Source organism: Myotis brandtii, unplaced genomic scaffold, assembly GCF_000412655.1.
Source record: "Myotis brandtii unplaced genomic scaffold, ASM41265v1 scaffold18, whole genome shotgun sequence".
NCBI classification, from domain to species: domain Eukaryota; kingdom Metazoa; phylum Chordata; class Mammalia; order Chiroptera; family Vespertilionidae; genus Myotis; species Myotis brandtii.
Genome location: NW_005356674.1, coordinates 9572843 through 9599732, shown reverse-complemented (window position 1 = coordinate 9599732; position 26890 = coordinate 9572843). Strand labels below are relative to the sequence as shown.

At 38.4% G+C, this 26890-nt stretch overlaps 1 protein-coding gene across 1 annotated transcript in view; it reads left to right on the top strand.

Moving 5' to 3' along the window:
- SATB1 (SATB homeobox 1) overlaps positions 1-26890 on the top strand; it is an 84088-nt gene that overhangs the window by 52713 nt on the left and 4485 nt on the right. Inside the window, exons 10-12 of the mRNA XM_014537599.1 lie at positions 24375-24578; positions 25174-25269; positions 26865-26887. Coding sequence (XP_014393085.1) covers positions 24375-24578; positions 25174-25269; positions 26865-26887 — 323 coding nt within the window. The remainder of the gene's footprint in view (positions 1-24374; positions 24579-25173; positions 25270-26864; positions 26888-26890) is intronic.

Below are 26890 nucleotides of genomic sequence, written 5' to 3'. Positions count from 1 at the left end.
CATGAGGAACTGTATTTAAAGGGCCAGAAGGTTGAGAACCACTGAACTAGATGATGAAAATTCTATTTGACAGAGCATGCTTTCAATATAATCTTCTGCATTCTCTACCTATCAGTCCTATAGAGTTAGAGGACTCTGGCTGCTACAGCTTTGGCTGGTCGGTAGGTACAGTTCTGAACACTAAAACAAGAGGATTTCCTCCTCTGTGAAGAGCACAAGCAGTTGAAGAGGCCAAATAATTCAAAGCCTTTCGCTTTCTTCCATCCTTTCAGACACGTTTATCATTGAGATTGAAGGCCTCTAGCATGAGAGAGAGAAGGGAGGGCAGAAGAGAAAGAAAGGAAGAAAGCTTTAGAGCTCCTTGGGTTCATAGGTGGGTGGGAAAAAGCATCTTTTTTACCTTTGGATTTGGAGATGGTGATTGTAATTCTTAAATACAGTAAGACGTAGTATGTCACAAAATGGTCTTGAAATAGGGCTAACCTGTAATTTTCATTGCTGGGAATAGGAATCTATAGTGACAAAATCCAGGGAAAAAATCAGGGAACCATGATTGCATTCTGCATTCTAGCAGGCGAGTGAAGGCATCTTTTATTTTGTTAGAATTAAATTGCACTTCTCGGAAACTGCACCTTGAAGCTCTGTGCTGATTCACTCTTTCGGAATGTTCATGTGACAGACTTTGCTGCAACACGATCTCACCTGTGCAGCCTCCCATCTGAGACACACAGGAGGCCCCTGCAGATTTGAGAGTCACGCTTCTGTCAGTGCTGGGGCCACGCCCTTTTCCAGCAATCTGGGGGAGGATGTTCACATTGCGTCCTCCTAGCACAGTGGTTCTCAACCTTCTGGCCCTTTAAATACAGTTCCTCATGTTGTGACCCAACCATAAAATTATTTTCGTTGCTACTCCATAACTGTAATGTTGCTACTGTTATGAATCGTAATGTAAATATCTGATATGCAGGATGGTCTTAGGCGACCCCTGTGAAAGGGTGGTCGTTCGGCCGCCAAAGGGGTCGTGACCCACAGGTTGAGAACCGCTGTTAGCACTTCTTGGGCAAACAGAGTTTTCTTCAGCCAGGGTTTGCGGAGAGAACTGCCACTTTACATCTTCTCCATCTAGTGCTTTATGAAATATTGTGTATGTTTACTGGGGAGAGGAGACCCTGGGGAAATACAGCTTAGGTTTCCCTGGATCGTCTTCCTAGAGCAGGAAAGGACAGGAGTGGGAGAGTGAGGAGAGAAGTAAGACAACCTGGAGCGTAGCCATCTCAGCCGTCTTGCCCACGTCTAGGTTAACGTATTTTTGGTGGCTTGTGTTGAGTAAGAAGGATGTGGAGTTCCAGTGGTCTCCTGTTTAAGGTGTTCTGTGCTGGTGGCCGATCTTCAAAAATCTCATGTCTGAATATTGGGAAGCTATATTGTATTGAGTTTTCATAAATGTAGACCTATCTTTATATCTCTAGTTTTTTGTTAAGAAAGACTATTGAAATTAATAGCTTTAAATACATAGATATTGACATACTCTACTGGCTTGAAGGTACATAGGTTGTATTTTTTAAGAGTTAAATTTGTGGATATGAATATAAGCCCTTTTCATATTTCTGCATTATAAAAACAAGCATGTGTTTTAGTAAATCTAGGGTTTGATCAAGGAGGTCCAGAATTATCCAATAGAACACTTACTTATTTGCTCATTATATTTTTAGCTAAAAGTGTTGCAAAGAGGTGTTTTCCCCCAGGCACTTGATGTTACTATTTTAAACAGGTTGAACAGGAGGTTTCTGGTTATCTTATTCAACTTTCAAATCATTTAAAGTTTCACTCTTTTCCCCTAAATTAAAAATTAATTAACTAGAGTCATGTAAATACATTTTCCTCATTCACCCACTTAATAAGTTAATTGTTGCAAATATAGTCATAACTCATTAAGCCCAGTTTCTCCATCTTTAGAAAATGTCATAAGAATATTTTAGACAAGATTTGAAAATAATCAATTTATGAATATTGGGCCAACTCTTTAAAGTGGATCATGATGTGAGGAAGGCCAAGGAAGGTCACCACAAGAGTGATCCACTTGCCAAACCGGTTTGGCTCAGTGGATAGAGCATCAGCCTGTGGACTGAGGGGTCCCAGGTTCGATTCCGGTCAAGGGCATGTACCTTGGTTGCGGGCACATCCCCAGTGGGAGGTGTGCAGGAGGCAGCTGGTCGATGTTTCTCTCTCATCGATGTTTCTAACTCTCTATCCCTCTCCCTTCCTCTCTGTAAAAAATCAATAAAAATATATATTTTTTTTAAAAAAAAAGAGTGATCCACTTTAAAGCAGATCAGTGTGGCCCTGGTTGGGCAGTTCAGTTGGTTGGAGCGTCGTCCTGATATGCCAAGGTTGTGTGTTCAATTTGGTCGGGGTGCATACAAGAATCAACCGATGAATTCATGGATGGGTGGAACAATGGATGAATGTTTCTCTCTTCTTCCCTCCCACCCCCTTCCTCTCTATCTTAAATCACTAAATTAATTTAAAAAATTAATTAAAGAGCAGGTCAGCGTGTACATACTAAAGCATGAGTATACCAATTATGTATTTGTAGACTCTGCTTTACTCTAAGCCCACCTTTTGTCCAAAAATGTTAGTATAGGTTGAAAAGTGTGGACTAAGAATATCCTATCAAAGTTCCTCTTCTTGGCAACTCCTCTGTAATCATCTTTTGACAGTTGAAGAGTTAGTGCGTTAGGACAGGGTCATGTATCTACAAAATGGAAGTAGGGAAGACACCAAACCAGTGGGGTTTAACTTTTTTAATAGGCATTCATCTTAAACCACAGTGTCATTCAGTTAAAAACTTAGCACACAACAGTAACACTGATATAATCCTTGAACAATGTACCAAGTTAAACGACAAAGTGTTTTCTCAGAAGTCTCAACAGTTATCTTTTATGTTTTTGGTAGTAAAGGGAGGTTTTATTTCAGCTTTATCTTCTTTCTTCCTCATATGAGAAATGAAAATAAAGGCCCTGTGAAATGAATGAGCAATGAAAATGCATTTATGCAAAATGACAATAGAAAAATAGCGCTGGAAGAAAAGGCATCCTTAAAGTTGCACGTCAGTGAGAGGTGCTCGGAGAGGGATAGGAGAACTTATGTTGGGAAGATGAATCTAATAACGTGGAGTTTTTTCTGCCTTTCCAAATGGATACCTTTAGTATCTTAAAAGTAACTTCTGAGATTATTCATTTTTTTTAAGTATAGTTGTTACGCTTTTACACATGCGATTGTTTTGCATGAAAAAAAAATGGCACAGCTAAATCACAGACCACCCATTTAAAAAATATATATGTACAGTATATATTTTAGAGATTAGTACGAAGATAGCCATTCCATAATTTATCATTAAATAACCTGTAAAAATATACGCTCCAGACCGCTTATGGAGTTGCCATATAGTTGTTACATTGATGAAGCTGTCTGTTTTCTAGGTCTTAATCTACTTCTGTGGTATGTTAATAGAGGATCTAGTCTGCTTTGATTTCTTGATTCAGCAATTCCAGTTGTCTTTGTGTGTTTTTTTAAATAATTCCCTTTTCAACCAGTGTGCTTGTGGAATTGGGCTTAAACACACTGTTTCATAAACTGCCAGCCTCCTCGGCCGCCTCAGTGCCTCTGATTCTGTAAATCAGATCATAGACAGCATGCTGTCATATAATAAGGTGTCTGATCCTTATTACCAGTTTGTTGATGCACAGACTCCTTCAAATTGACCATTGCAACACATGGTTTCCCCTGAAACTAGCTGTGATAATTAGCGTGGTTCTAATGAGACAGAATGTCACTGATCTTGTGCTGAACTGTCGAGTATCGACGCTACGGATGGGAACTGTCAGAGCCTGCCATCTGTGACAGCGCTTGGCATATTCCAGTGGCAAGGTGGAGCATGCTCAATAGAGTCTTTTCAAACAAATGGCCCTTTTCTTGACGAGGGGGTCTGTGTTCTGTTCCGCTGGAAGAATGTTTGCCCCAACTTCGGCCTACGCCAAATCCATTTTGAGATCCAAATGCGAATAAATATTTAAATCTCTGTTATGTGTTACATAAGAAAGGGATCTTTTGTTTAGTAGGTGTATTTTAAGTGGCTTTCCTTCCCATGTTTTTTAAAAAAAATTTTTGTTTTGCCTCTTCCAATTACCCCATATTGTCAGTTAACGGTAATACAGTCATTTAAGATACTTTCCCCCAATTTTAAAATCACTTTGTTTAAAAGAGAATTGTTGGGGTGGCTCATATAGTGAGAAAGCAGTCTGGTTGAACACAGAGAAAGGGGAAATGAGAGAAATCGTTCCGATGCATATAGGAATACAAAAGTTGAATGGAAGAATTAAAATGGACAGGACAGTTAGATCTTTAGGCTCCGGAGAGGTAAAGAGATTTTTTTTTTTTTTTTTTTTTGCGCTGGAGTAAAAGTCCAGTGCTGCTTATCATTCCCAAATATGCTTTGTTGCTTTTTATTTCTTCCTCTCTGGCAGACCACACAGGGCTTGTTCTGAAGAACATTTTCACTAATCTGATCAGGCAGCCAAATACGCCGGGAAAACTGCTTTAATGATCCCACTAATTACCTCAAGTCAATATGAACTGTATTATTAGACTGAGGGAAAATATTCCATTAGGTCTCCCCCTTGGGAGTTTCTCCGCTTTGTGATGTCACTGAAGCCTTCACCCTCTCGCTTGTAATTAATTTTATTTACACACGCAGGCACGCACAAGGTCACACCTGCACAACCGGCGCTGGCCAGGGAGCGTGTGGCTCTCCGGCTTAATCAGATCTGTCATAATTACCATTCTGCATGTTTCTGACACACGCTGTGAAATATTTCAATTTAACTGCCGCTACCAGCACAACCAGATGTAGTGCGAGTGTGGCTGCATTGGAAATATTATTCCTCAGGATAAACTCTCTCCTCCTCCTTTTTCCAACCCCCCCCCCCCTTTACAGCTAATGTGGCACAGAAGCTGATGTATCCTGTAAATCTTGAATGCAGCGCTAGATTGATAACAGGCGATTAGACAGTTTAACCACAAACAGCTTGTTCATTTTTCACAAATGAAAACCACATGTAGTGTAACTAAAATTTCAGGCTCTTTTTTTTTTTTTTTTAAGAGTTGGGGTATGTGTGTGTGTGTTGATGATGTGCTTAAATAAAAATGGAATGCAGTGAAAAGAAGTGTTTAGAAAAATAGAGAAGTGGCCTAGTGTTTTCCAGGTTATTTTTATCAAAATCTTCAGCAAATCCCTTTTTTTTTTCTACTTTCATCAAAACTTGAACAGAAAAAAAAATTATTCTCCTTTGGGCTTTCCTTTTTTTTTTTGGTAAGATTTTTTTTTAATGGGATAATATCCCTTTGAGCTGTACCTTTTTTATTGTTTCAGTGTTAAACCTTTTATTTGAACATAAATTATGAAAGAATTGCTATGGTTGAGCATATGGAGTTTTTTAAAGGACAGTTTCCCTTATTTTTTTTAAGTGAAGAGTTGTTGGTTTAGGCTTTCTGGTCATATCCCAAATAATTCAAAACCAAAAAATGGACCCAGTCAGAAAATGTAGATTTTAGAAATGATTATGGATTTGCAGAACCATTTTGGAAGGCAGAGCTGAAAAGTCAGTGCATCTGTCTCTATGGAAATATTGGAGATAAAGTGGCCCAAAGTGCGGGCACAGTAGGTAAGCATAGAAGGCCAAGGTTATCCCCAGTCTCAGAAGAACCCAGCCATAAAAAAAAATTAAAGTATTGGAGCCATAAGAAGGCAAAGAAGCTGGTGGAAGAATAAAATTAAGGGATGAGAAAGCAATAGGAGCAGTGGTGAATTAGCCCGGCCTCGAGAGAAGGTTCACAGCAATCCACTTTAGAGAACATTTAAAACATAGATGTAGCCTAGTGAAATGGCTTTTAATTCCAAGTAAAATACGCTTTCTTTTTATCTTTGTTTTACTCCTTCAGTTATGAGCCTCACATAGACGCTCCCTAGGATTCTGTGGTGAGTCCCATTAGCTAACAGATAAGAGGTACCGTTTCCCATAACATAGTGGCCTTTTTTAGCCCTTTGTTCCCTTTATCCATTTTCCCTCTGACTTAGTTATTTTCTCAAATTAAAACCCTTTACTTCCCCCACTTTTTTACTGGAACTTTCTCCCCTCTTACCCTGGCGATTTTCTTTGTGTTTTGTGTTTGCTCCATAATATCTTCCATCTTTAAAATTGAAAATTTTTATGCCTATTTATACTTTCCTTACTTTAGAGCAGGGGTGGGGAACATCCGGCCTGCAGGCAATGTAAGGCCTGCGAAATCATTTGGTCCGGCCCTGCCAAGGCATTAGGGGTGAGTTAATTAAATGTTTGACCAAATATAGCAGGCTCATTTTTAAGCTGATAATTTTGTAATGGCCGGAGAATGATGTTATAGATACCCAAATGGCCCTTGGCAGAAAAGAGCTTCCCCACCCCTGCTTTAGAGGGAAGAAAAAAACATTTGCCTTTTAGTTAGAACCCTTCTTCCATCTCAGCTGCTAAGCCATTCACACGGTTAATATGAAATCATGAGGTCAGTTTCTTCACACGGTCTTAATCTAGCTGTATAGTCATTTTGCAAGATGCAGTTCTTGTGGAAGGTTTGTTTCAATCCCCACATTGTGGATCTGTCACAACACAATTTCCTGTTGAGTAGAGATAATGCCTCAGAATCCTGTTTAACACAGAGGTGAAGGCACCCATTGCTAATTAGTGAGGCCAGCTCACCGCTGCTATCATCACTTGCATTTTAGGTTTCCGAAGAAGAAGAGGTTTGATATATAGTTGCATGGGTGTAAGTTAAAAAAAAAAAATATGTGTGTGTGTGTGTGTGTGTATACATACATATACATATATATATATATATATGTTAAAAAATAAAGATTATGACTTCATTGCTACCGCCCTTGCTTTAATAACCCTGAAGTTTTTGCACAGCTATTTCAAGATATGTTAGAGATAAGCCAGCATGCAAATTGAATCTCATTTTATAATCACTGGTAGAACTACACCCCTTACAGGAACCTTGCATTGTTCCTTTTAAGTGAAAATTTTCATTTACAATCTGTAAAATCATCCCCAGTTTTCCATATTTGCAAACTTTAGTTTTTGTGTGTTAGGATTCCTTTGTGCCTAGCACACCTGTTGACACAAAACGGGAACAGGAAAGAGAGCAAACAAAGAGTTGTTGTTTAGGAATGCTCTGGTATAGATGGAGTTTGAGAATATTCAGTATTTTTGGTAGGTATGAGGGAAGAGCATGTCTTTTCATTGAATTTAATTAGACTACAGTAACCCCATTGTCAAGGAAAATCTTTAAATTTTATTTATGGACCCTGCTTGGTCCCGGTCTAATAAAAGGACAGTTTTCATTCACCTGTTAGCAAGTCACAGTTAAAGATTCAGCAGAAGTATAGTTAACAAACTTTATCCTGCCCCACCTCGGTCCGCCATTCTGCAGTTGCTCTTCTTCAGTGCTCTCAAATCCTCACGAAAATGTGCAGGAAGGAGAATGGGTTCCTTTGAATGCTGTTTGAGGTTTCCTCTTGGGATGCATTGTCTGCATTTTTCATGATCATTGTTGAGGTCATCAGTATCATTTGCAGGGTAGTTCACGTTTTCATTCTGAGCTGAAAGAAATGAAAGGGTGTGGTTCCTGATTATCTGCGTCAGCTAGAAATAGGGTAAATTTGCAGACTAACAGATGGTTGATGTGATTCCTTGTCCATCAAATTCATCTTTCAGAGAAAGCATTGAGGATTGTAAGTAGTGGGACCCGATACCACTGCCGCCTGTTGTGTAGCCCCAGGCAAGTTGCGTACCCTCTCAGGCTTTGAACTTCCCTTAAGGTAAAATAGGTTGGGTCCGATTATGTCTAATGTCCTTGCAGTTCCAGGTTCTGTGAGCTTGTTGCAGACTAACACGTGCACAGGAGGGGAAGAGGATGCTATTTTGATTGAAGGTACTGCCAACAGGTGTGTTAGTCTGAGAATGAATCACAGAGGAGTGGTAAGCTTTTGAATAATGGAAGGGCTCAGTTTGGGGGGACAAAGTGCTATCTTGGGGTTTGTGGCCAAAAGGAATTACTTATGAGTGCCATAGAGTGAGGAAAATTGATTGTTTGGAACCCAGTGTATGAACTACATGGTATCTGGTGTGCAGTGAGCTCAAGATTGATACAATCTGAGTGCTGCTATTAGAAAACCGGAAGCTCTCCCTCTCCTTACCAGGGACCTAGCAGAGTCAGCACAGCATGGAGAGATGAGCTCAGATTGGTTGGGGAATGGACTTGGCTTAGTATAACGTGGGTTAGTGGTTGCCAACATGAGATGACTTGAAGTTTGCTGAAGCATTTCCTCCTTAAATATATCTTTTTGTTTTTTTAAATTGATGCCTGAAAATCTACCTTTAACTTCTCTCTCTCTTTTTAATTGATGTAAGTTTTGCTGGGAAGACTAGCACATTATAGAGGGAAAATTATATGCAGTCCATGAGAAATCACAGGTTTGGAAGAGATTTGTGAAATAGGGAGTAAAAGGAAAAAGAGGCAAGGAGTGACAGCTGATTGGAGGGAATATTCTGATGCCCATATTTGCAAATTCATAAATTGGTACCTGCAGCATTTAATAGCTGCTGAGGGGTGCCCATCCCCAAATGTCTCCTTTAAATGTTTACCCATTTTACTTATGGAACCAACAGAAGTGCTAGTTGTCATGGGTACTACTTAGCTGGTTCATTGATGGAGTATTTGGTGGTTTAAATGAAATGCAGATTAGGTAAAAATAAATTACTTTCAATAAGGTCAAGGAAGTGAAGGCTGTAAATAAAATATACATTTGCCAATAGACAAATGCCATTAGGAAATCCAGCTCAGTCCATGCCAAGCTGTTACTGTCTAAATTGCCTTATTTCTTCCTGGCTTGCAATTAATTTTTGCTTGTGTGTTTGGAGATTGGGGGAAGGGTAATAGCCTAATGGGTAATAATTTTATTTTAGTATTTTGATTAAAGAGACTAAATAAGTTGGACCCTAGATAACCATAAGGACTAAAGCCTTATCCATCAAGCCTAATTTCTAGAAAGTTGTATTTATATTTCTGGAAAAAATTAACATCGACCAACATATAATATGAAGTTTTGAGATGGTTATGTGCTCAGTTACTTTCTGCCTATTTCTCCACCTCACTCCACCGCACTTTATCAACTTTCTACTCATTTTCTTCTCTGTCTTTAATCCTCTCTTTGACTAGCTTCCTTCTGCCCTCAAATATTAAAGGCAAATACTTTATAACCACCCGCTTTTTGAAAAGTGGTAGCGAGGGCAGGATCTTTATTTGATTACTGCTGGCTTCCTAGCATTTGCATTAGCTGCCCGCTCCCCGCACCCCAATAGCATGCCAGGCCACCACTCCTTCCTTCCTTCCCTCCTCTACCTGCCCTGCTGCCTGTCTCCCTTCTATTTGAGAATCCAGGTGTCTGTGGAAAAACTTGTTAGTGCTCCTCTCCTGGCAGACAGACATTTCTCAGAGGACACTCGGCTAATCTCTTTTACCTTTATAGTTATGTGGATGGTGTGAAGTTAACTAAGTTAGAATATTGAGGCTTTACTCAGAGGTTGTAAAGCCTTTTGTGAGTTTGTAACAGAACCAGGAAAAAACAGTGAGGTGTATATATGTTAGTGTGATTGGCAGCCAAAAATGTTAAGTTAGGAAACTGTTGTTTTATGAATGAAATCTCATCCAGAACTGAAATATATAAATCTTCCCCCATATTGATTGACTTGAGGGTTGGGTTAGGGTGGGCCATTCTCATCAACACAAACCAAGGCACGGCTGAAACACCCCTGATTGGAACCTGGGGCTCCTCCAGATACTCTGAGAACCATCGGACTAGTGATTCAAGTATTTTCTTCCAACACTTAAGGTCTCTAAGAGGAATGGTCCTTTCATGGCAAAGAAAAAACAAACAAACAAAAGCCATGTTAAGGAAATCTTCTAGACCACTAGGAATTTATATAAGATAGTTCCAGAAAAATGTGCATATATACACACACATCATGTGGAGGGAGGCACCCTATTCAGGAGTTCTTAACCTGTGTCTTACCTTTTCCCAATATGTTCATGAACTTGGATAGAAAAAACATTTTTTCATTAAGGTATAACTAAAATTTGACATTTAATTATCAATATAGGCAACAAATCACAGTAGTATTAGCAATACCTATGAATTTATCACCAATAAAAATCAAGTATTTTCATATCATATTAAGTTATTACAGTATCTCAAAATATTATTTAGGCTCATCACTATAAAATTGTAATAGTTTAGTTATTAGATTTGTCCCTAGATCTTATTTAGTGTGTTAATAAAGAAGCACATATTACTATGTCAGGAATTTTTGATAACTGTATTTCATAATTGGTTTTTTTTCATATGTATTTTATTTCAGGCACATAAAAACATTTTTCAGTAAAGACATCATCCCTAGGCTTCCCCAGGTTGCCAGAGGGTTCATGACACAAAAGAGATGAGATCATTGATTAAATAAAGTTTGTGTAGGAAAAAATATATATATTTTTTAAAGGCAATAGCTGAGCAATTCCTGATTTTACCTGGGCAACATTTTTTTGTTATGTATTACTTTTTAGTGTGCTTATTTCTCAAGTACCCTTCACTCCCATGTAAGCAGGGGTTATAAACACTGCAGTAACGTTTAAAACAACAACGACAAAAACCAACCGTATGGGCGGGCAGCCTTTCCAGCATTCTGATGCCACAGACGGTGCAGCACTTTATGAAGGAGCTCCTTTGCCCTGAGGCTAGAAATGTTTGCCAGTTGAAAGACACCTTTAATATCACCTTACACCTGAAGTTTAAGCTGTTCTTACCTCGTTGGACAGTAAGTGAAATAATTCCCTATTATGTTCGTCCCCCAATTTCCTCTTATCCTGCACCATTGGTAGCACACAGATAGCACTTAGTAATTATTTGTGGAAGGATGGAATGCTTCAGAAACAGATTTCATCTGCTCCCAGTTTTGCCGTCACAAAGGCCAGCGTATTCCTAAGGGAGTCCAGGTGAGAGGGGTAGGGCCTCTGAGCTCAGACAGACACTCTGGCCAGACTCCACTCCTGTCCACCTGGGGCCCTCCAGGAGCCTGCTTTCCCCAGGTATGGAACAGGAGCAGTGGTTGTGAGGAACAACTGAGGTGGCCTGTGCAGCTTCCCCTGTCTCCTTTCATTGATAAAATTATAACCTGGCCATTGTCACTGGGACTCCCATGATGTTTCCAGAAATATTTATGCTTTCTTTTTTTTAATGCTTCCTTGTAAATCACAAGATTTGAGTCCCTCATTAAGCCAACCTCTGATTAGTAGGTTTGCATAATGGATAAGATGATGTGGGTTTTGACCACAAAATAGGTGTTATTTTATCAGCAAAATCCTAAGCAATTTGGGAGCTCATAATGACCACTCCCGCTTGATCGTTCCTCTCAGGATATGAGTCCCTTAACTCCTATAATCCCGATTTGCCTTCCCCTGGTTTTAAACTTTTTTTTGTTGTTGTTCCTAAAATATCATGGAAGGAAGGTTTAAAATTTTAATTTCAAGATCCTAAATATACATAATGGGGAGTATAGTTTATTTTAGGAAATGTCTGCATTGTTGAAAGGTAAATATGCAGTGGCAGACATATTTGTTTAAAATAACATGGTAGTCAGTTATTTTTGTAAGCAAACTACTGTATCAGATAAATCATAACCTAAAATTTATTCATTTTGTAAGTTCACATTTTACTTTGTTTTTGCACTGGGCATATATGGATATTCATTGATCTTTTTTTCATAGTGAGCTCATAATTTTGAATAGAAAAATAATGTAAAATTTTAATAGTGACTTTAGGATACAGCATGGTAAGAAATTTGCTTCCTAACGTTACAGTATAAGAGCACATCTTTATCTGGGTTGAGGGCTTTGGAAAAAGTGAAGGTTTTCATCATGTATTTTAAAAATTGTTGTTAATTCTCATCAGAGGATATTTTTTTCCAGAGAGTGGAGGAGGAGGGAGAGAAACTGTGTGACAGAGACACATAGATTGGTTGCCTCCAGGTATGTGCCCTTGACTGGGAATTGAACCTGCAACCCTTCAGTGAACTTTATCTGGGTTGAGGGCTTTGGAAAAAGTGAAGGTTTTCATCATGTATTTTAAAAATTGTTGTTAATTCTCATCAGAGGATATTTTTTTCCAGAGAGTGGAGGAGGAGGGAGAGAAACTGTGTGACAGAGACACATAGATTGGTTGCCTCCAGGTATGTGCCCTTGACTGGGAATTGAACCTGCAACCCTTCAGTGCTTTGGCTGATGCTCTAACCATTTAGAAACACTGACCAGGGCTAAGCTTCTCCTTTATTATTTTTTTAAAATATATTTTATTGATTTTTTACAGAGAGGAAGGGAGAGGGATAGAGAGTCAGAAACATAGATGAGAGAGAAACATAAATCAGCTGCCTCCTGCATACTCCCTACTGGGGATGTGCCAGCAACCAAGGTACATGCCCTTGACCGGAGTCGAACCTGGGACCCTTGAGTCCGCAGGCTGATGCTCTATCCACTGAGCCAAACCAGTTAGGGCTAAGCTTCTCCTTTAAATAATTCAATATATTTGCCTTTGACAGAAGCTTTAATAGTGCTTCCCTGCCTCCTTAAACCTCGTAAGCTGAGCTCAGTTTGAATCTTAGTTCTTTGACACACAACACCAGCATTATGAATGAGTTGTTGGGCTTTGCTACTGTCCATGATATCCTCAGGCATTACAGAGGAGTATAGTTTATTGTCACTAAAATGGCCCAGATTGTGTCATTCTTACATCTTTCTCTGTCCCCCCAACTTACTGCCACTTTAGTGTTGCAGGAATCTTTTGTTACAATTTTAACACCCGCTCATGGGAGTGTGAGCCTCAGGGGTCTCCCAGCCCCTTGGGTGAAGGAAAGTGAAGAGTGTGTCACTCAAAGGGCTGTTTGTGTTGGCATTTGTTTGTACTGTAACTCAGATAGCACACATGGGGGTGGAGTGAACTAAAAAACCCCTCAGCATTGATTAGTTCATGGAAGAAATTCCCAGGGCCTGGACCAGAGCAGTAGGAATGGAAAAGAAGGAACACATGCAGGAGAGGTTCTGAAGGAGTGGAATTGACAGGAATTTATCATTGTTCCTTTATGGAGGAGATAGGAAAGAAAAATCAGATTTTTAATTGAAACTTTGCTATTTATTTATTTTTTAATCCTCACCTGAGGATATGTTTAGTGATTTTTTTAGAGAGAAGCATCCATAGGTCACCTCTCATTCATGCCACAACTGCAGACCAAACCCTCAACCTAGGTATGTGCCCTGACCGGGAATCGAACCTGTAGCCTTTCTGTGTGTAGGACAACACTCTAACCCAGTGACCTACTCTGGCCAAGGTGGTGTCCTATTTTTTAAAATTAAAAAACAGTACATGGTCACCATAGAAAAAAGTAAAAAATGTCAAGCATAAGGAAGAATATAAAAATACCCCAAATCCCAATACTGAGAGAGAGCCTAATTTATGTTCCCCCTCTCTATATATAATGTATATGTATATACACATCTCAGAGATGGCTAAGGGGGTCAAGTAAGCTTAATTAAACCAGTATATTTACTTACCAAGAAGTTCGATAGGGTAAGTTAGACATGCATACATATATATGTGGTATATGCATATAATATATGTCATATTCGTTAATTCATAAGATATACATACCTTTGAATTCCCAATTGAGGTGAATTTAAGTTACATTTAACTTTTGCTATCACAAATAATGCTAATGTGAGCATCATTATAGTTTAATAATTTGTATACATCTTTAATGATCATTTCTTTAGGATAAATTTTCAGAAGTTGAATTATTGGATCAAAAAAAGGCATTTGTGTTTTAAAGGTGCTTGCCAGACATTTCTACATTCAACATTTTCACAGTGCCCTTCAGAAAGATTATACCAATTTATACTTCAAATAACAGCCTTTCAGCACAGGTGACTGGGTGGGTGGTGATACTGTTAATTGAGTTGAACTACATAGGAGGAGAAACTAGTTTGTGGGAGGAAAATACTGGGTTCAGGTTGGGATGTGGTAATTGAACTAATTTTAATTCCATAGGTATTCCAATTCCTTTGGATTATCTTTGTGATAAGGGCAAAAATAGTAGAAATAATAATAGCTGACATTCATCAATGTTGTGCCAAGCCCTTTGCATGAATTACCTTAATTCTCACAACCTTGTGTGACTGGTGGTAAAATTGTCCCCATTATATAGAGAAGAAAATTGAGGTCTAGAGAACCTGAGTAATTTGACCAAAGTTCAGGGGGCTTGTCAGTAGTAGAATAGAAATTCAAATTAATACCCAGGCTTTCTTCACAAATAGAGTTGAGACATATAGCATATAGAGTAGGTAAGGTCACAGTAATTAAGCTGTATTCTCAGGAAAATATGGTAAAGAGCAATTGCAAAAGAGTTGTAAGCATAGTCAGTTCAAAACCAACTGGTCTATGTATTTTTCCTAGCAAATGCGAATTCATCTCACTCCTAGTTTCATTACCCTACCCACTCCAAATAGTGCCCTTTCTTCAAGGCCAAGCCAATACCACTCTACCAGTAAGAACTTCCTTGACCACCCCAGCACATCTCTTCTTCCCCTCCACGTGGGTCCCACTTAATGTCTCCCATCATTGACGCTTATCACATACTGCCTTGCACTAAATAGGTATTTTTTAATGTTAGATCTTCCTGAAAAAATAGAATCTCCCAAAACTGAATCAGGAAGAATCAGAAAACGTCAATAGGCTGATAACAACTGATGAAATAGAAGCAGTAATCAAAAAACTTCCAGCAAACAAAAACTCTGGTCTAGGTGGCTTCACAGAGGAGTTTTACTAAATATTCCAAGAACAACTAACACCTATATTCCTCAAACTATTCCAAAAAATCAGAAAAAAGGAACACTCCCAAGCTCTTTTTATGAGGCCAGCATTATCCTAAATCCAAAACCAGATAAAGACACTACAAAGAAAGAATTACAGGCCAATATCCCTGATGAACATAGATGCTAAAATCCTCAACAAAATATTAGCAAATCACACCCAGCAATACATTAAAAAGATCATACACCATGATCAAGTGGGACTTATTCCAGGGATGCAAGGCTGGTACAATATTTGCAAATCAATAAATGTGATACATCACATAAACAAATTGAGAGACTAAACTGACATAATCAGATCAACAGACGAAGAAAAAGCATTCAACAAAATCCAACACCGATTTTTGATAAAAACTCTCAGCAAAGTGGGAATAGAGGGAGCCTATCTCAACATAATAAAGGCCATAAATGACAGACCTGCAGAGCAAACATCATACTCAATGGGCAAAAACTAAAACCAGGTCTTCCCAAATATACTGTGAGCCATTTAAGGCAAGTGCTTCAGTTAAGCTCATCAACCCTTGTTGTGTATATCAAGGACTAGGCCCTGGGGTGAATGTATTGTTTCATTTGTACCAGCCACAATCTTGAGATTAACAGTGAGATTAATACTGTTGTTATCCGCACTTTGTAGAGGAGGATCTAAAGCTCAGAAAGGAAATGTACTCAAGTCCACATACATAAATGCTATACGGAGGTGACTGAGCAGGACTTGAAGGAGAAGGTAGTGTTTGGATGGGCAGAAAAAAAGGAGAAAGGGCTTTGCTGTTGAAGAGAATAGAATGTGGGGAGGTGTTGGGCACCAGCCAAGAAATAGGCCAGTAAATCAGAACATGAGTGTGATTGGGAGGAACTTGGGTGCAGCTCTAGGGACTATGCACATGTTCTCTATAATGGGGTTCCTTGTGAGCAGCAGTTTGAGAGAAGATGAGAGCAGTGATTTTCATCCTAGCATCCTTTTCCAAGGGCACCTCAAAGATGGCTAACGGAATCTAAAAATGCTGAGTTAAACCTGTGCCTGTCCCTATCAGGAAGTTCCAGAGACTAAATCAGACATCATATTTATGTGCTTTCTCTAGGAATCACAACTCTATATAATAGCACTTGTTCTCTCATTCTTAATCAAAGCTCCAGTCATCATTAGTGTATTTTCCCCCCTACATTAAGAGAGGAAAAGGAATGATTACTTAAACGTTTCTTGTTCAGAAATCAAAAGAATTATCCATGGGAAGCAATTTAAAAATGTGTGGTGCCAAGAACATCATTCAAGGGAGAGGTGCCCCAGCACGGACGAGACAGTGGTGAGCAGGGTGGAAAGAAGCGGACGATTATGATAGAAGTGGAGGCTAAAACTGATGAAAATATAGCATGAACCTTGGGAATATTGAATTTTCTAATGACACCAGCTTTGAAGAACGAAGAGAGAATAAAATCTTAAGTAAGATTTTAAGGCCCAGTGTATAAATGTTAAATAAGACAGAATCATATCACTGAAATTTATGGAATGTCAAAAATACATCTCAGATTGAAAGGAAAAAAAACACAAGCAATTCATTTGCAGAAACTATATTCAAGTTAAACATGTAAGCCAGAACCAGTTTTGGCTAAGCTTTGAATAAACCATCTCAAAATTAGGCTTGAAGTATATGAAAAAAATAAACTTTTAAGTTATTTTCCAAGTTGAATGTTTTAAAAATTTAAGGCTTTTGGGGGGAAGTTCTCTATTTCAGTCAGATTAAGAGATTCTTTTCTTGCTAGCTAGTTTAATACGTTGTTGAGAATGTCATACGTTTATCTTCATTCACTTCTCAGATTCTCCCTCCTGAAAATATTCTTTAAACATGAGATTCTCCTCGCCTGAAAAACGTTTTAAGCAAGAACCATTTTTATCTACTCTGACCAGATTGTCATCTGATCATCTTGCTATGGCACAGTTTATAGCAGAAGAAAACAAAGCCTCCATATTTATGTGTGCCCCAAAGTCAGTGGCTGTGAGAAGGTAGAAAAGAAAAAAAAACAAAACAAAACATGGCAGATGAATGATTTTCTTGTTTTGGCTTAAATTTTAAGCAAAATTGAAAAACATACGATTTGCTAATGATTCTGAATATTCCTTCTAAATTCGCTAAATTTTAAAGGGAGCTTTCACCCAGATTGTATAAACGTTTCTTTTTTATAACAAACCTCCAGAAAACTCTTGTAGATATGTTTTTTAATCTATGAAAAACAAAATGGCAAAACTTTACTCAAATGAGAAATGTGTGGAGAGCCGTTTTATGTCCTCTTATTACCACAATATGGAAACCCACAGATTTTTGGCTAAGATATAGAGTCCCTTACATAAACTGTGGAGTCTGGAGAGAGTTTAAAACAGAAATAGTTTAGAAGTTTAAAAATAGTAATAATTTAAGAGAGTACATGATTTTCTTTCTTTTTAGCAAATACAAGTATTAGAAACCATACTTTGAAAATAATTATATATGTATATATATATATATATATATACACACACACACATATATATGTGTGTGTGTGTATACATATATATAACACATATATATATATATATATATATTCTTTAAATACGTTTCTTTTTAAAACCCATCTTTGAATAATGGGGATGTTAATGTGCTACTTTCAGAATGGGAAATGCATTTACTAGTACTTCTCTGTTCAAATTTATTTCCCGGGTTTTCTGTAATAAGACCAGTGTTAACAAAGCAGAAAAAGTTGCTTGCAGACCTGCTGAAATTCTCTTTGCAATACACAGTGTAGAGTTATTAAACTGGAGAGAAAGATGAATGTATTTCCTGCTAATTCCATAGAGGAGAACATGTATCTTTATTAATGTTAATGGGTTGGCCTCTCATTATGTTATAGAATGATCTGCTTTTGCAAAGGTTTTCTCTAAAGAACTTCATAGCATTTAAAGGTTAATATGTTAGGTAAAGAACAATATCTTAAGAGAAGTGTTTTTATTACGGGACATGATGGGATGGCTTTTATTAAATTACATGATGATTTGAATGGGGAAGAAGAAAAAGTGCATCGCTTCTTGCCCTCAACTTTAATGCCTTTAATCAAATAATGACCTTCTGGAAAATAGTTAATTTTAAGCATTTGGAAAGATCAATACCACTTTGCCACCAAAAAATGGCCTAGATGATGAAATTTGATGTATTTAAAGTATCATTTCACCCTTTTAACCTAGTAAATAATTTAAAATGCTTTCAGTATTGCTTTGCCACTGTTTTGTTTCTCACTGTTCAAAGTGTTATGATTGTTCTCCAAAACAGGTTAAAGTTCGTGTGTGAAGCCTCCGGGCCTTGGGCCTGGAAGTGGGGTTGGTTGTACCTCCATTAGGCCTTGTGTGTCTACGTTGGGGCCCCTGAAGAAGTAGTATATTTTAACACTACATTGAGGCAGAGTGTGTATAAAGCATAAAAAGTGTGAAAATGGAGTTCTTCTGGAATGTTAAAGGGGTGGCTTAAACATCATTGGTCCCTTTTGTGGTATCTTTAAACCTTTATTCTAAAGGTGAAAGAATTAGTAACTCTGACTATTAGAACCCAGACCGCCCCCGCCCCCAGCTTATAGAACATTGATATGAAATTACCCTTGAGTGCCGACAGCTTTGTAAAAAATAAATAAAATAAAAATTGCCCTCTATTAGCATGTTTGTGGGCAGATTAAAAACTGTCTTCATTAGCATAAGTAACACTTACAGGTTCTTTTAAAAGTGGAACATTATTTGCTGAATGATAATTTGCTAGCTTTGATAGTTAGTTGTTCACAATGTACTCATTCAAAATGCTTGGTGCAGTTTAGTCTACAATGCTGCTTTTTTTGTGTGCTAGAAATACTGTTTAATGGATTATGTACTTAATCCTTGTTCCTACTACTTGCTAAAATGTAATTCATGCTTCCCACTAAAATGTTTGTATCAAATACCTCCCTATTTAGATTGATTTCTTTTAATATCATATATTATTATGCGATGAACCCAAGAGATTGGAAAGAAATACTTCTGCAAATAACACATAAAAGATTGGGAGGGGGGCGTAAATACAGACTATAAAATGTTTTGCTTTTTAGAACTCAAAATTACCATTCTGTTTTTTAAAATGTATTTTCCTTCTTAGTTGTAGCAAGAATTATTTGTCATTTTCTTTCTCTTTTTAAAGCTCTTGGGTTCAAAATGTATATGTATAGAATGATCATATATACATATCTGTATATTGTATTAAATGACTTTTTTCCTCAGAGAATATGGAAAGTCTATTTTCCCCTGGAAAACTAACTGTGTTGCATGCTCCCACCTTTATCACAGGCCAGGCCTTGAAAGGTTTCTCGTTTTATGTGTGGGACCCTGTAGGTACAATAAATTCATTCGTGAAATGAGGTTCCTTTCCTGACTACATGAAAATCATCGTGCACCCCTTATCCGTTAAAATGTTAGAAGTGAATTGACTTGAAGTAACTGTTCTGACTAGAATGGAAATCAGGGGTTGAGTTTGGTTGGAAATTAGCAGCTGAGAGAGGAAGGTGCCAGGATTTTTATTTAAATGTGGTACAACAAGATTCTGTCAGTAAAGCACATCATTAGAATATTGAGTTTAGAACTGCTAATTTTTCCTTTAAAATGAGCATACAGTCGTGTGCTTCATGGACCATAATAAATTGCCATTGTGTTGTCATTGAGTTTGTTTTGCTTTTTTGCAGTACTGGTTTGGCAGTCACTCTGCATTTTCTCTCTTCCTTTTCTTCCTTTTTACCCCCTTGATTTTATATTTCTTTAATAGACCCCTAACCAAATCCAGTCAAAGAATGTTATTTCGTGCAGTCTTAGCATTAGCATCCTTTGCACCATTTTCTTGCTTACGGTGGCTAGACATTTGCAGATGGTTCTTGGTTACTATAAAGTACATAACAGTATTTCCTTTGTGGCAGATGGATTTAAGACTTTTAGTTCTCAATAAATGTAGGTTTACAATACATAACTTTACAGGATTTGTGTTGTATATAACAGGTTTGAACATATTATCTCAGAATTCATCTGCATGGCATTTTCAGCTTATTCAGGGTCCATGCCAGTTTTTTTAAGTAATAGGGGGGAGCTCTGTGATTGATAGCAACAGCTCAAGGCGTGATTTTGAATAGAAACAAAGGGTTTAGAACAGAAGGTGTCAAATTAAACTTTGTCAGTTTGAAAAGTAGTAACATCCTGAAAGTTTTACTAATTTATTTACATGTGGCTACTGTTTATATTTTGCCCTTTTTATATGCAGTGTAATGTTGCTTGGCAAATTTACTACATTTAAAGTGTAGGTTGTTCCTTGTGCCATTTTGGTTTCCTGAGAATGGATCGGTATCATTATTTGAAGGCTTTTAGTCTTCTCTCTTTTCCACTGTTTGGAACACTTGTCATTGAATTTAATTTTGAGAGTAGTTTCCTACCCCGGCCTATGGTCTTTTCATATCTCAAGTCTCAGAGACCTCTCTTAACAATGTAATTATGTTCACATTTTGCAACCTAGTACTGCATTTCATTCCTTGTCTCCCCTCTACCAAGTAAATCTATAAATTTATCATTTAAAAACCTATACAGTACTTAGGGGAATCAATATTTTTTATTTGCTAAATATTACAGATATTCTGACATGTTCATTTTCTTCCCAAATTTATATGCTCTAACAATAACACTTACGGAAAAGTGATCTAGAAAAAGGTTAGAAAGCATTTGGCTTTTTTAGTCACTTTCTGCCAAACACGGATTAGATTACTGTCATCATTAATAGAATCTCAATCCATAGATTTTGAGGTAGTCAGAATATTCCAAGGCATTTAAATAGTATTAGAAAACATTAATCTTACTTTGCCGGTGTGAATTGGGGATGAGCCAAATTATTTTCTCTGCCGACAGAGAACTGGCATGTCAGAATATCTGTTTTCCATTACTTTTTAAGAGATACGCACATCAAGGAAAGAACCCCCGCCCCCCCCCTCTTTGTTTTTTTGGAATATCCTTGTAGAACTAACAGTTCCCAGCTGCACCGTTAAATATTTGTCTAAGAAGCATCTGATTTCATTTTCTTTAAATGACCGTGTTTCTTGAAAGGCTAGCAGAGACATGTTTCAAACTTATAATTCATCAAATTATTTTTAGATAAGGAATTAGAAGTATTATTTAAGGGCAGAGGTTAATAGCAAACTACTGGAAATGTTATGTTAGTCATAGGCAATTAATAAAAATAAGGGTCTGTCTCGTAAGTATAGAGACACACAAGTGACAATATGAGCAAATATTTGTTGAATGAGTCGGGGCTCTTTTTCTGAAATATTTGTGAAACCAGCGTGAATGTGATTGTTTAGGAATTAGCTATCATTATTAGCCATTTTAAAAGAACTAATGATTTTCTTTTCCAGAGAACATCTGTGATCCACATGTGTTTTTTTTCTCACATATATATGCAAGTGCTAACTGATCTGGGCATGAAAAAGTTTCTAAAGGATTTGAAAATTATTGGAGTTTTCAGCTCTCTCCAAGAAGCTTTTCTTACATGAATCGTTCTTAATTTAACTTTTAGCAATTTTTAGTTGCAAGCATTAGTGTTTTTTTTTTTAATTCTTAGAATCTCAATGTTGAGCACTTACTGCAATAATGTAAGACTAGCTACTAGTAAGTAAAAAAACCAAAAACAGCATCTTTATGAACCTTCTAACATCTCTTGAAAGATAAATAAAATTGTAGTATTTGCTGTGTTTAGGCATGGGGGCGGGTGTCAATTGACATAGCCAAAGAATGAAGACAAGGAGGAGGAAAGTAGCATCCTATATAATAAAAGCATAGTATGCAGATTGTCCCCTCGACCATAGTTTGACCAGGGGGTGGGCCGGCCAGGGGAAGGGAGGGAGGCCCCAGCCAGCTAGGGATCCTACCAGTGCATGAATTTCATGCACCAGGCCTCTAGTAGTTAATATTCAGACTTATGGGAAGATACATCTAAAACCGTCACAGCATGATAACTTAGAGGTAAAGTGTAAAGAAATAGCTTAGATGGAGGAAAATATATTTTCATGGCTTACTCTAGACAGCAAATATTTGCTAGGAAGCACTAAATAATCTTCAGGGTCTCAAATATTTCAAATACTGGAATATAGTTTTCTAGTCAATAATGTACAAACATAGAGCTAAAATATGACATATCATATTATTCTGGAAATAAACATAGGATTGCCAAGGTTAGAAGAGAAGTGTGTTCAATGACACTGTAATCAGCATTCTTATTTTTATTTAGCTAATATTCTTTTAGGCACATCTTCAGTTTACTGCCTACTCTTTTAGCCTGGAATTATTATGTGTTCGGTAGCATTGAATGAGTGCATGATTGCATGACTGTCCCCATGTACATATTTGTTTAATTAAAAGACCTGTTGAGTAGAGAATCAAAGCTCTCTCAGAAAAATTGGTAGGTCTCCTGGGGGTTAGCAGCAGTCACCCTTGGCTGGTTAGTAGATGGGCCTTGGGAAGCTAATGTCTCAGTTCTCTCTAAAATCTCTCAAATAGGCCATTTTGGGGAGAGTGTACCTTGCTTTTTCCCACTTTATATTGCAATTGGAAAGAGAATTTTCTCTCCAGTGGTTCAGGCTGAGAAGAAAGGGAGGAAAAGCCATACCATTCTCACTCCAAAGGTAACATTAAAAACAAACAAACAAACAAAAAAAAACAAAAAAAAAAAAAAAACAAAAAAAAAAAAAAAACAAAAAAAAAAAAAAAACAAAAAAAAAAAAAAAACAAAAAAAAAAAAAAAACAAAAAAAAAAAAAAAACAAAAAAAAAAAAAAAACAAAAAAAAAAAAAAAACAAAAAAAAAAAAAAAACAAAAAAAAAAAAAAAACAAAAAAAAAAAAAAAACAAAAAAAAAAAAAAAACAAAAAAAAAAAAAAAACAAAAAAAAAACAACCAGCAAAAAAAAAAAGACAAAAATACCTTCTCCTTGGCTAGTTCTAAAAATCAGATAATAAAGAAAATGTACTTGATCCATTCACATCCAACTAATTTAGTTGAAATTTTCAAGAAGCCCCTGTGTCTTAGGCCACGTTCCCTAAAGCAGAACCTGAGATGGGGAGTTCAAGTGCACGTGATTTGGTGAGGGACTTGGAAGGAGCAAGGAGGATAGGAAAAAGGGGTCACAGGTAAAGGGGAGATAAGGTCATCTCTAGAGAATAAATCCCTCTATGGAAAACAGCAGTAAATTGAAGGTACAGAGACTTTGAACCACTGGGGCAGCCAGGCATGGCCACCCTGGGGGAGGGGGCCAGGGAGGAAGTGGAGTAACTGTCCAGGCATCTCCAGGTGAGATGACTCCAAGACCTTGCTCCAGAAAAGAGTGTGGCTCTGAGCTCTAAGCAGGCAGCACAGCAACTGGGGGTGGTCGCCTTGGCTGGGGAAGGGGGTCTGGGTGGGATATCCCCCTTCCTCTCCACCCCATTCCTTATGTCTATCATGGCAGCCAAGACAAAGGAGGTTTGAGAGGGTGATTAGAAAATGTTGGACAATGGACTGTGTTAGACCACTCAGTTCTTGATAATCTGATAGTTCACTCTTTGCTCAGGAAACCCGTTAAAATGGTTGCTTGACAAATCACATGTGTATCCTGCAGCAGGCAGAAAAGCAGGACTCCGAGCTATCTCTCTGGAAAGTTCTTCCTTGAGAATTCTTCGAATGCCCAGTCTATAATCATTTTGCTTTATATAGTGGACAGCATTCTTACACAGTTGCACACATTTTCTCTTTCTCTCTCACACACACACACACACACACACACACACACACACACAAATATTCATACCTAATTTCCTTTCTAATACAAAAATTCCAAACTTACGAAATCCTTTTTAAATAATTATTCTAAAAGTCTGTCCTAACTCTCCTTAAATACCCGCAGGACCGCAGGTGGCCACACTCATCAGACAAGAAGGTTGGGCAAGGCTCAAGCGCACCCAGCTTGGCTTTTCTCCTGTTTCTCACATATCACAAAGCCCCGGGTAAATGGGTCTTGCCCTTGGAGTCTGAAAAATATTACCCTCTTTTAAGATGCCAGTCTGAACGTTTATTGGAAACAGAGCCTGTCTTTTTGACAACCACAGCTCTTCTCAGAGGTTTAACAAAATTGTTTAAAGCAGATTGGAGTATTTTGAGCTTATGAAAAAAATTAACTTCACAGGGTCTTTCCATTTTAAGCTCCTAATGGAAATTGTCAGTCTTTCCCCCGCCCGCATGAGCTGACCTATTATTCCCTTGTCTCGAAGGGGTGGCTGTGTGAGCTGTTACGCTGGAAAGAAGATCCTTCTCCAGAAAACAGGACCCTGTGGGAGAACCTCTCCATGATCCGAAGGTTCCTCAGTCTTCCCCAGCAAGAACGCGATGCCATATATGAACAGGAGAGCAACGCGGTACATCACCATGGCGACAGGCCGCCCCACATCATCCACGTTCCAGCAGAGCAGATTCAGGTTCGTTTACCTTGGCCAATTCAAGATAGCACTAAGTAAACAGAGCTTTAAACTGAGCAGGGAAATTAGCGTTTCTCTCCTTCCCAGCAGTCTACACACGGGCTTTTTAGCAAGCGATAGTGATACACTACTGTCTTGCTCAGGGGGATGAGAGGAAAATTAACACTTTTTCCAACATGTGTTTTGTGTTCCTCTTCCTTCACTCCCCACCCCCAAAGTGGCAGGAACCCCCTTTTACACTTCTTGTTTGGCAAGTGAGTCTTTGTTAGAATTGGGTTGTTTTGTGTGTATGAGCTTCATAATTTTTTTTTTAAATCAGAATTTAAAACACACCACCTTAAAAAAGAAAAACATACAAAAAACTAATACCTGAACTGCACCCAAGGAAAGGAATGATTGCTGTTTTCTGTAGGGGGATTTTGTAGAATCACAATTTTATACATTGGCTTCTGTCCAAAAGGAGGTGGGGAGGGAAACCTAAATGGAATCTTGCTCCCGACGACGCCTTGGCCCTTCCTTCACCTTGCAGCTGTCTCCCTACACCCTCACAGAGCACAGGTTAGGGGCGAGTCATGTCTGTTTGTCTTTCCTTTAGAGCCCCTCTCCCACCACCCTTGGGAAAGGAGAGTCTAGAGGCGTTTTCTTGCCAGGCCTGCTGACCCCTGCACCGTGGCTCAGTGCTGCTCCTCAGGTGAGCGGGCACAAGTTCCCTTTGCCAGAAAGAGAGGGACACAGACAGGGGGTGGCTTAGAGACCTGCTCCCTTGGTCGGGATATTCAGACTTTTAAAGGACAATCTGACCATGGCGGTGGGCTGAGACCACTGTGCCAACAGACTCAGCCTTGTACTTAGCTGTCATGTCATGGGACTCGTCTCCATTCACCCGACTGAGGGAACCCCCCCTATGAATTGAGATTGGAAAACTCTGGGGTCAGGTGTTTTGTAGGCGCTCTTAGGGCCTCGGTTGCTTAGGAAGTATGTTGCAATTGAACTTGAGCTGTATAACTTGTTTTTGTTAAATTTAAAGGGAACTTCTCCTTTAAGGAAAAATGCCATTGCCTTCCAGAGTCCTAAAATCCTACTATCTTTGGTGAATCACCTGCATTATTTCTGAGTATTGCTGGGGAAAAATACATATGTAGCTAAAAACAATAACAGGGTTATCCATCCACTAGGAAAAAATACCCCTGAGTATGTATTCAAGATAAATTGAAAAAGAGAATCCCTGAGGATATCAAGCACTAAAATAATCCCGAAAGCCTGAGAAACTGTTTAGCGAAAACAAAAAAAGAGGAAGATATACATTAAGTAATGAGAGTAGGACTTGTTTGAAAATGTAAAGCGTTTTTTAAAAAATTGCTTTTTAGGGGGTAAAAGGAACTGCGTAGGCACCGTATGAATGTTCTGATATTTTGCCGCTCACTCGGGTTGATTTGCTTTGCTGATAGGAGTTAGGGGTAGCGAGTACAGTTACGTGCATGTATCGCACATTTGTTCTGTATAATTGTGTAGGGAAATCACAGCACACATACAGGTACTAATCATGAAAAAGTGTCTGTGTACACTAAACTTCAATCCTAATCACATCCAAGTTCACCACAGACACAACAATTCGCTAGGGGCGGATTGGACCTTTATTTTTCCGTAAGGAAAAAAAACTTGCAGTGTCAGCCTAGTGCCATTTGGTAAGACATTGTGCATGAAATCAGGACTGTCTGGCAGGAATTTCACAAACGTCAGCCTCTCAAAAATCCTTTGGACTCCTAAGAGATAATGCTGAAGAAGAGGGAAGGGCTAGCCATTTTGGTTGCAATTTAAATACAACTTTTGAATCCTGCTCCATGTTTTACCTACCGGATGACATAGGGCAAAACACATTTCTTACATGGCTCTGTACCTCACCTTTCTAAAATGCCTTTGAAATCCTTCTCGATCTTCCTTTTAAATCTTAATGATTTATATCATAATTGGCTTTGCTTGTCTTCCCGTAATGTGCAAACTTCTGGCACAGACTGAAAATCAAGGTTAGGGAGGCTCCGGTGACCTCTGAGAAGGAGGCCCAGTAGCCCCCCAAACCCAAGTCCTTCCTTCCTAGTGACTATCATTTTGATATTTTTCCGAATGCTGTGGGTCCTTTCGCTGGCCTGCCTTTGGGCCTGAGCCCTTGTCCCCATCCAAGAAGCCAGGCGTGGGCTCATCCCCCAACCATGCGCTCCGTAGTTCTAGCTGCTTCGCGCGCACCTGGGAGAGCGCAGTCTGACTGTCCGCTTGTTCCTTCTCCCGCAGCAGCTGCAGCCGCAGCCCCAGCAGCC